This window comes from Neocloeon triangulifer, unplaced genomic scaffold, assembly GCF_031216515.1.
Source record: "Neocloeon triangulifer isolate White Clay Creek 2 clone unplaced genomic scaffold, ASM3121651v1 ptg000003l, whole genome shotgun sequence".
Classification (NCBI taxonomy): Eukaryota; Metazoa; Arthropoda; class Insecta; order Ephemeroptera; family Baetidae; genus Neocloeon; species Neocloeon triangulifer.
This window is the reverse complement of record NW_026775546.1, coordinates 5622644-5633213: the sequence shown is the minus strand read 5'-3', so window position 1 is coordinate 5633213 and position 10570 is coordinate 5622644. Positions and strand designations below refer to the sequence as shown.

Genomic DNA, 10570 nt, shown 5'->3' with positions numbered 1-10570 from the left:
TTGTGTTGGCAAGAACCTTATCATACGTCACCGTCGTTTCTCAAGACCCTTTTGTTTTGGTCCCTCCGTCTCGCTTCGCCGACCAGATTTTCGGCTTCTTGTCGAAGTAAATCGACACCCAGTGACTTGAAGCGCTACTTAAACAAATTAACTGACGACGCAGATAGACATTCCAATTGGTTTTCAACAAAATCGACCTTAACTTTAGGTGAATTTCTGTCAAAATTGCTTTCGACACACCCCTCGTTTGTTTTCGCTTTTTCTTGAATGATTGGATTATGTATGCATTATTTTTATTGTGATTTCAATTGCAGATGAGTGTTTTACCGCAATGGACGGACTGAGAACTAAAAGCAACGCAGACAGCTTTTGGAAAAAGAATTTAAAAAATGTACCTGGCAGGTGTGTGAGATTTATTATAAAATTTATTTCACTTTAAACCAACGAGTCATTTCACAGACCTAGCCCAAAAAAAGAGGCACCCAAAACGAAGGCCCATGCGACTTCAACCTCGTACCAGGACTTCCAGGATAGTGTGAATGACGCCTGGGCGGTCGAGGAAGATGACGAATTTTTGGAGCACTCAGGTTGACCTTTCACTTATAATAATGTATTATTATTTCTAATTTTTAATATTTTGACGCAGATGTTCGTATTTCGAGAAAAGTCGCCCAGTCTGCCGCTCTCAGTGTCATCAATAGCCACCGGAGTGAAGCAAGAGAGGCAGCTAAGGAGCCTGCCATTTCACAAGAACGAAAGGCCGACTCTCTTCAACGGCTTGCTATTCAAAAGGGAGACAATCCCTTAGGCATTGAGCCAATTGTATCTCCTACGACCAGGCACTTCCCAGGCCACCCGCAGCTACTTGTTTCAAAAAAAGGCCTACAAATATCCATGGCTGAAGGAGAAGGTTGGTGGAAATAAATATGCTTTGAAATTGTTAAAAATGTTCCTTTTGCAGCCACAGATAGTGACAGTGGCAAAGTAGAAAAATTCCACATGCTTCTGGAAGATAATTTACTAAATTTGGATGGACTTCGACAGCTCAGTTGGTCAGGCATTCCAATTAAAGTGAGAGCAATAACTTGGCGACTACTTGCTGTAAGTGCTTTTTTTACAATTAATAATAATATTTAAATTATCTAGACTTAAGAATTTCAGATAACCAATCTTCCACTCCATTTGTTTCAGAAATTTTAGAGAAAAAGAAACTATTGTTATTGTGTTTTAGGGGTATCTGCCTGCAAGTCTTGAGAGGAGAGAAAATGCACTTGAACGAAAGCGACTGGACTATTGGAGTTTGGTCAGCCAATACTACGACACGGAGCGGGATGAAATATACGCAGACACCTACCGCCAAATCCACATAGACATCCCTCGGATGAGTCCCCTCATTCCTCTTTTCCAACAGAAGACCGTCCAGGAAATGTTCGAACGAATCTTGTTCATATGGGCCATCAGACACCCTGCTTCGGGATACGTCCAGGGTATCAATGACTTGGTCACACCCTTTTTTATGGTCTTCCTCCAAGAGGTCACTGCACCAGGTAATGAATGAGATTGTTCAGAATTTGTCCTATTTTAAAACTTCTGTTCATTCAGGCACTAATTTGGAAAATTGTGACGTGGTCAGCCTTCCTGAGGAGCAACGAAAAATTCTTGAGGCTGACTCATTTTGGTGCCTTTCTAAATTCCTTGACGGAATTCAGGACAACTACATATTTGCGCAATTAGGGATTCAACAAAAGGTCAATCAACTAAAAGAACTTATCCAGAGATATGATGGTAAATTTTCAATTTATGAACAAAGTGTAGATCTATAATGCAACTTTTTTAGTCGATTTACACAATCACCTGATTCACCACGGGGTAGATTATCTGCAGTTCTCATTTCGTTGGATGAACAACCTTTTGACCAGAGAACTGCCACTCCACTGCACCATCAGACTTTGGGACACTTATCTTGCCGAATCAGATGGATTTGCAATGTTTCAACTCTACGTCTGTGCAGCATTTTTGCTCCACTGGCGAAGAGAGCTTCTCGAACAAAGAGATTTTCAGGTAATTATCTCGAAATTTATCAAATTCTTTTATTATTATAATATTATTATTTAAAAAGTCTACAAAATATATTAAAATAATATTTTTAGAGTTTGTTGCTGCTTTTGCAAAACCTGCCAACTTCGAACTGGAGCAACAGCGAGGTCAGTGTCATTGTTGCTGAAGCCTACAAACTTAAGTACATGTTTGCGGGAGCGCCGAACCATCTGCAGAACTCCCTGAAGGCCCCGTCCTGACACCGCCGTTCCACGATTCCGAATCATCTCTCTGTCTCTGATATAAAAAGTGCTCAGCCGCGGACTTAGTGGACATCTGTGATTAATCAGAGATAAGTATCCTTTCGTGTTGTGTCAAACTGTTTAATTTTTTGCCTCGAATTTAATGCAATTTTCTCAAATTTTGTGTATTATATACTTTAGTATATTTCGTTGGAGAGTAAAATATATATAATTGATTTCTACAAAACCAACAAAGATTTCATTCCTCTTTTGTTTGCATCATATTGCCAATCTTAAAACACATTCTTGGGTTGGTTTAAAATTAATTTTAAATGCAAAGATACTAAAAAGAGAGCTTACTTAAAAACAATGGTATTTCTGGAATCTCCGGTGGTGGACCATCAGGGAAGTCAAAAGCCTCCAAGCCTAGGAAGTGCACTTTTAAATGCATATCCAGCAAGTCTTGCAATTCCTTTGTATAGCTTTCACTTTGCATGCTTTGGCCTGCTAAAAATCTTTAACAAAGTAGGACGAATATTGCATCATTACACACCCATTAGCATTCTGATTCCATCTGACCAATAGTCCTGCTCTTTAGCACAAGCAGCGCCCAGATTGAGGAACTCGGGGTCGGCAATGTTTAGATTGATGGAGAGAGCAAACTCTGGGCTGTGTTTTGATACCCTGGACGCAAGAAAATATTGTAAATGAACTAATATTCCTTTTAAGCTCTAACCGAATTTTGGCATGAGGACAATTTTGCCCAGTCAGGACATTTTTTATATTCGACAGATGAATCCAAAAGTCCTCATCATCCGCGTCAGTGAATAAAAATGATTTGTTTTTTGGTGAATACTTGACAGTCACTAAACGCTCTTTGTTGCTTCTCTGGAGAGAAAATTTTTAAATTAAACAAGTTTATAAAAATTAAAATTCGTGCAAATACCATAAGATGATGACCTTTTGAGGAATACCTCTTGAAGGTACTTCCTGCAGTCATGACCTTCAGTCTTTGGAGTTTGACCATTTCTTCATACTGCGGTCTTAGCTGCTCCCTTAACTCAAGGAAGGAATGCTTGTTTCGAAACATTTGTTCCTGCTTCATTTGTTCTTCCTCATGCCAAACCTCCCAAACCTTTTAAGGTTAGTTAATGAGATCATGCATTTTTCATAAAAATTAAAAACCTGATTATAAGAAATGCAGCTCAAAGCATCTTCATATTCTTTAAGCTTCACAGGTCTAGTCTGCAAGGCTAGTTGCATTTTCTTTGCGTGCACCCGCAATATTTTTGGAAGGTCGTCTCCTTTGGCTCGCATCTCTTTGCAAGTCTTGTTCAGTGTGCGGATGCAGGCACAGAACATCTCTTCAAAGGCTCTCTCACAAAACAGAACTGGGTGGAAATGGAATTTGGAATGGTCTTTGGACAACATTCCCAAAGCTTCCATCTAAAATAAGAAATAATATTAGCAGTTAGAACGCAATTTAATTTTTTTTATAATTTTGCATTACCTGCATTGTAACAAGTTGCTGGCAAAGATGAAGAAAAGGTTGATCGTTCATAAACTTGTCTGAAAGGTTGTGCAGTTGGCAGCGGACGCTGTGTGTCAGGCAGTCGAGCAGCAAAAGACTTGGTGGTGACGACTCGGTTGGTGGCACCACAAACTCGGACAGCAAACGTAAGGTTGTTTCGGTAAAAGTGTCTTTCAGCTCGCGCCCTTCGTCACCTTGCGTCAGGGTGCTGAGGCGGCGCTGAACCTTTGCGTCCTCGGAGTTGGCAGGGCTCTCAAATTTTTTCACCAGCCGCACCATCAGTCTGCTCTGAAAGGAGGTCAGCTGCCGCTCGAGGTCATCACCTGGCCAGCCAGAACCCTGAAGTCGAGTGCCCAAAATGTCGCGTGCTCTCAGGAGCACCTTTCGCTCAGGCACACTGTCTTTGGCGGCGTAGGCGTTAAAAAGGCGCAGGGCAGCTCCGACAACTTCCGCAGAGCTATTTTCCAGGTGATTGACCAACGCTTCCCACGGCACAGGGTCGTCTTGCTCTGCGCCCTGCTCTAGAAGTGCTACGGAAATTCGCAGACAGGCAGCCAGGGCTTTATTTGAGGATACAAACTCTCCGGACACCTGACTTTTCACCTGTCACAATTTTTTTGTGTGAAAATTATATCTTTATGAAAAAAATAATTGTAATTAAATTTATTACAAATCATTAAAATATATTAGTTAAAAAATTACCCTATTTAGAAGTCTATCCTTCATCCAAGTTAATGGGACCTTGTCCTGTTTCAAAAGCTCTGCCACAACCTGGCAAATATTTGATTAAATAGTTATTAAATAAATTATTTTGTCTTTTTTCAAAAATGATAAATAAGGGCTATTCACCTGGAAAGCTAATTCTTGAACTTCAGGCAAAAGATCGTCATCCTGCAAAATTCCTACTATCTTCGAAACACCATCCTGGAGCTCCAAGTTTTCTACTAAAGAGGAGTCGCCTATAAAATCCAGCAATTTTGCCATAGCCCATTTTTCGTTCAGCCTGGCTAGGATGGTGGTCACCAATACCTCAGGCGCGTATACCAACAGACAGACATCACCATCCTTAATCATGTGCCTATTTTAAAAATATTTAAAATGATATTTTTTTTTCCATCAAAATATGAAATAACAACCTATTGGCCTCTGTCACAAAGCAGTTGCGCTTGTCAAACTGCAGAGCGTAATTTTGCGTTTGCGGAAGATATAGGTTGGCCCTCAATGTATCGATCACGGTTTGCAGAGGCTCCTTCTGGTTGATTTTATGCAAGTGGATGGATTTGTTGAGCTCTATACCGACGGACACAACGTCGGCGGACCGAGCCGCCAAGCCCTGCTGCTCCTCCATGATTGATTTCACACTGTCACTGTGCTAAAGGCCACAAGTTTTACTTTTCGGCGTGGCTTTTATCTCATACGGTTAAATAAGATAAGGTGATCAAACAAAGCTTCTAATCTCTAAAATGGATGATATATTTTAAAACATAATATTTTTCTCATTTATCTTCCATGTAAAGAAGGGAGAAACCAGGAAAACTTTAAAAAATATTTCCTGTAAAAAAAATAAGAAAATAAAATGAAAGTAAAGTTAAATAACCGTATATAACAACTAAAATTTCTATTGGCGAAAAATAAAAATTTTATGTTGCAATATTATAAAAGATTCAAAAATCTTTTTTATTAAAATAGCTTTTATTTTGTCACAAAAAGTCTGTATTATTGCAAATTTATGGTAATATTTTAAATGAATTAATTATTTGTTTAAACTTATGCTAGGTGCAATTCATATGCAGCGAAATTTATGTGAATTAAGAAGGAAACTCTTTAAGTGAGGTATGCAACATACACAGCAAACAAGTGGTGCCAGTTGCATAACGTCTCTGTCGGCTGCTTGAAACAAGATTCAAAAGCTATCTTTTGAATTCAATACCAATATGATTACTCTAATTATTTATACGAGTGAATTAATATCTTGACCAAAAAAAACTACAATTTGAAGAAGCTAATTTTTGGTGCGGAAAAATTTATGTACGTATAATTTCCAGTTACTGATTTTACGTTGATTTTAGCCTTGCTAAAGAAATAAATTTCTACGTATTATTTCCCAATTATTTTAGCTTGAAATATTTATAAAATCCTGTAGTATCTGGCAGGAGGATATTTTTTTATTTTTTAGAGCCATAAATTTTTATTGTGTAATCGATCCACTTTTCGCAAATTTTTAAAATAAGAGGTGAAATGATAAAATTTGGTCATTTTTTTCACATCACATTTATTTAAGGCACTTAATTATTTGTAGACAAAATATTGACGATAAATGTGGAAAATAAATAAAGGCAAACAAAAAGAAACTCATGCAGTAATTCGTTGAAAATTCTGTCAAATTGAAACTTAAAATTGTATACGTTGAGACAAATTTTCTAATCCCCTTGATTATGATTTTTACAAAATTTGCTCTAAATTAATTGAGTTTAGTCACTATTCGCGCACATAGAAATAGTTAAATATTAAAGCCATTAAAATTATATATATATACATTATTTTTGGTATTTTTTTGCTTGAAAATTGGTTCTACATGTGTCTTGCGTTGCCAAAGCCACCATGGCCAGACTGTGAGGCTCCTTTGTTGAAGCCCATCTGCAGTCCGAGATGGCCCTCGCTGGCACGGAGTTGTTCCTCGGAGAATTCGCGCTCATGCTTTTCAGCCATCTTTGGTCCGAGAGAGGGGCCATTATACTCAGGGTGCTTTTGCGTCTAAAATTAAAAAATGCAAATGTTAAATTGAGTTTCCTCAGAAATCAGAACAAAATATTTTTACTATCCGTCCAAGGGCGTAGAGGCTAAGGGTCACTTGGGCGATGTTCCTCCTCTCAAAAAGGTCGGCAGTCTGGAAAATCTCTTCGTCTGGAACACCGTATTTACGGACAGCTTGTTGGAATCTATTTAATTTTTTTATTAAATTTTTTAATAGATAATTATTTTTTATTAAATAAATTATAAAACCTTTGAATATTTTCCATGAGCTGGAAATTGGTTCCCTTGGTTTGAATTTTCTTCACCGAGCCGGGTGCAAGTTTGTTGATCAAGTTGCAAAGGACGACGCCGTCCTTGAGAATGTCCTCGTACTGTCCCGCAGGGACTGGTTCCCCAATCACATTGAAGATCCATTGCAAAACTTCAGCTTCCTGCTCCTTGTTACGAGGCTGAAATAGAATATATTCAGGATTTTTTTAAATAATAAATTTCACTCCGGAATAATATTTTGAAGCAGAACACACATGAAATATATTAAATCTCTTTCATGCTCAAAATAATTTCCACGCATCATTTGGTGGAGGCGTGCAAAAAAAATAATAAAACACTGTTTGTTTAGAGAAAACTGGCGGCGCGTGCTGAGCGCCGAGAGCCCTCTTTTGAAGCTCTACGGCCATTAAAATTCGAAACGCTCAAACTATAATCCAGGACGAAGGGTTGTTTGGTAAATTAAAACTTGACGGCTCGAACGCAAGTTAGTAGACGAGCGCGCGAACAGCGGTCGGCGCTATTTTCAGCCCTCACGCCGCGTTGAGAATACATCATTCCGCTCTTTACTTCACTCTCTCCACCAACTAGAAAAAAATGCTTGAATTTCCCTAATGACTCGCGCTGAAGTATTTTTCATTTTGTCTAACGTATTCAAGTTTCGAAAGAGACGGTGTGACTTGACGGGGCTAAAAGGACTATTTATCATTTATTTCTAACGATAAGCGTTACAAAACTACTTTAAACATTTTTATTATTAAAAAAAAAAAAACGAATTCATTTTCTATTGCCCATCAATGTAATACGCAACCCGTGCAAAACAGAAAATTGAATTTTTAACTGCAACTTTTTTAATGTAATTCCTTTAATCCTAATTTTTTTCCTATTTCAAAATTCAATACTGGGTTTAGTATTTCCCGAGGTTGGCGGCTTTGAAGAATTGACTATGCAAATCTGTCACCGCCTACTGTAGGAAATTCAATATAGTGGAAATACAAAATTTGCTAATATGTACACTAAAATTAATTTTCTGCGTTGAAAGGTTGAAGTAAGGCAATTGAGGGAAATGTTGTACTTTTTGGAGAAATAACTATCATTTTTCTTTTGGCACCAGGATCCAAACATACTAGTTGGACATAAATGCGAACAAGAGCTCAAAACCGACCGCCTGTGAGTGTGTGTGTTATATTGCGGTTTGGTCTTCACTAATAGTTTTGCCAAACACACACACTAACTCCCCGAAGCAGCAGTTATGTAATTTTATTTCCAACGGGCGCGAGTGAAAAAATTGGCAAACGTTCCCCTCTGACGCAATTGGCCAGGCGTCCGTCGTTCCTCTTCAGATTATACATATTTTTGTGTGCGGGCGGCGCGATAAAGGGATGAGCGCCGCGTCCTATCCTGTTTTATAATCTCGTCTGGAGCCAGAGGCCGAAAGAGTATAAATTTCGCCGCCTGCACAACCTCACTGGCCGTGCAGATAAAAAGGCCAGACGAGCGTAAATAACACTCCTAACGGCACCTACGCAACTTTTGCCGCTTCGCAGGGGCGTTTTTGGCAATTAACATGCCACAGGTATGAAAATTATAGCGCTTACAGCCAAGTAGTCGCTGCAACACGAATAAAATTTGACGTATTTTAATTAGTCTTCCATGCTCCCTAAAATTAGAGTTATTTCTGTATTTTGAGGTATTTACTAAATTTATTCCAAATTAAATTATCTCTTAAACTTCCGTCTAAATTTATAGCTCTCCAAAATATTTGCATCTCTTTGCCCAGATTATAATTGCTTTTCACATCTCTGATCGGTCTGATCGATTATTGGATTATGGCTGCTTAAAAATTTCCAGATTTAATAAAAGTACCGAAAAGTACAGTTCAAACTTTCTGAATTTCTTAATCAGATCTGAAATTTAAAGTATACCAGATATGAGGTTTTTGTTTTTTCATTTAAATTTCAATAGCTAAAAAAATTCATACAATCAATTACAGTCAAAACTCAAAACTTTAAAAGCATTTATGTATTCAAATAAATGTAGGTTTTATACATATATTTAAATTTATCATTTTTTTAGTACGCATTTAAAATAGATTTCAGTGTGACGACTGAATTTTAAAATTGGACGTGCGAACTTTTTGTCCTTGAACTTTATTTTATTGTGGTAGGCAAAGGATTCAAAAGTGGCGACTTCTTGAATGAAATTATTTATTCTTGTACCTTCGAACAACCAACGTAACAATGGCAGCGAATTCCTTCTCGCCAATTATAAGTCTTTGCTCTTCTCTCGGCAATTAGTTTGTAATTTTGTAATTGAATTAGGCTAATTAGCCACTTGCATCAAACGACTTCCAAAATAGAAATAACTTTCTACAATATCCGAGCCAGAAGCAATTTAATTTCGTATTAAGCTCTTCAGCCCCGTTTCAAAACAAGAGGGATAACCCACTTCTGACGATTTCTCCTCCAAGCTCCCCTATATTTTATAATTTTCATTTCTTTCAACATTCTACTGGACAAGCACATAAATTTCCAGTCTATTTCGAGAAAGACGAAATCATTGCACAATATATTTAAATTTCTCATTTTGAACCGGCTGAGAGGGTTAAAAATAAAAATTTTAACATATTGAGAGAAAATGTTTTGGTTGCTCCAGAGAACTTCTTCGAAAAAGGTTTCACGTGTGAAGTCTCTCTCTACAAATGTCAGTTGGAGCCGGAGTTGAGAATTAAACCTAGTGACTGATGTGGACAGGTGCATCCAACACACAGACTGAAATGTCTCGCGGCGCGATAGAGATACAGATCAATCTCTGCGGTTGTGTTGGTGACACTTTAACACACACATGCATCATAGCCACAAAAAGGGACCACTTTGACACGCGATACAATGCAAAAATTAATCAGTTGACGATTAAAAAACATTTAAAGTAGACAGATTAGAAGCATCATAAATTAGTAATTTTTTACCTCGTAAAATTTTAAAAGGTTATTCCTCCCTAAAAAATTATTATAAATTTTGTATTTTTAATATTTATATTATTACATAGATAATTCGGGTAATTTTTCCAAAAGTTTTTAAATCATTATTATTTTTGAAACAAATTTACAAAAAAAATTTAAAATTGAGAAGAATGTAAGGAAAATATTTATTTTGCATTATAAATTTTTGTTTATATAAATACTAAATTATAATTTTCAAAATTTCATAAATCCAGATTTATTTGCATTTAGGTTAGTTAAAATATAATTTCAAAAAATTAACTTTCAAACGAAATAAAATTCACAATTTTAGCTCTAATATTTGAACTTTAAATTAAAGTTAATTAGAAAATTAGTTTTGGGTCTCTTTGGGGTGAACAAACTCACGGGCATTTTGGACGATGCAAGTGGAGTGGCGAGAAAAATCTGAGCTGTTGTTTGCAGCCGAGTGGCAGTGAAAATGACGCTAGACGGCGGCGACAAGCGCCAACACCAACATTAGGCCGCCAACGCTTGCTCTTTCTCCCTTTCACCCCTTTTCCTCTCTCCCTCCGCACGCTTAAATACGTGTTGCATGCGTTATCCATGGCCTGCGCTCCAGCATCGCATATTATACGCCGTAGCGCCCGTTTGTCTAAACTTGAGCATCTTACATCACCGCAGGGATTTCCAGAGGACGAGGTTTATTTTCGATTTGGGCGAACGCAAACGCTGCAAGCACCTCCTCCTCTTCGGCACACTCTATGGTGTCCGACAAAA

General features: G+C 37.6%; 3 protein-coding genes across 4 annotated transcripts; 1 reads left to right on the top strand and 2 right to left on the bottom strand.

Moving 5' to 3' along the window:
- The first annotated feature begins 15 nt into the window (after window positions 1-15).
- LOC132205913 (TBC1 domain family member 22B) lies at window positions 16-2524 on the top strand. Its single transcript, XM_059635294.1, has 9 exons — window positions 16-208; window positions 315-402; window positions 460-587; window positions 647-910; window positions 962-1101; window positions 1232-1547; window positions 1603-1785; window positions 1838-2061; window positions 2151-2524. Exons 2-9 carry the CDS (start codon window positions 332-334, stop codon window positions 2295-2297), a joined length of 1473 nt encoding a protein of 490 aa, XP_059491277.1. The 5' UTR covers window positions 16-208; window positions 315-331; the 3' UTR covers window positions 2298-2524.
- LOC132205911 (engulfment and cell motility protein 2-like) lies at window positions 1930-5164 on the bottom strand. Of its 2 annotated transcripts, none has more exons than XM_059635289.1 (10): window positions 4947-5164; window positions 4660-4888; window positions 4513-4581; window positions 3790-4413; window positions 3465-3725; window positions 3226-3414; window positions 3016-3167; window positions 2833-2963; window positions 2640-2786; window positions 1930-2373 (listed from the first exon to the last, which is right to left on the bottom strand). In XM_059635289.1, exons 1-10 carry the CDS (start codon window positions 5156-5158, stop codon window positions 2363-2365), a joined length of 2025 nt encoding a protein of 674 aa, XP_059491272.1. In that variant the 5' UTR covers window positions 5159-5164; the 3' UTR covers window positions 1930-2362. The 2 variants fall into 2 exon arrangements, with proteins under 2 accessions (XP_059491272.1, XP_059491273.1); XM_059635290.1 differs by having other exon boundaries at window positions 2021-2373; window positions 2640-2783.
- An 899-nt stretch (window positions 5165-6063) lies between these two features.
- Window positions 6064-10358, bottom strand: LOC132192427 (muscle-specific protein 20). The gene is made up of 4 exons (XM_059612390.1): window positions 10199-10358; window positions 6814-7013; window positions 6629-6749; window positions 6064-6564 (listed from the first exon to the last, which is right to left on the bottom strand). The coding sequence occupies exons 1-4, from the start codon at window positions 10202-10204 to the stop codon at window positions 6382-6384; spliced, it is 510 nt and encodes a 169-aa protein (XP_059468373.1). The 5' UTR covers window positions 10205-10358; the 3' UTR covers window positions 6064-6381.
- Between the last annotated feature and the right edge of the window lie 212 nt (window positions 10359-10570).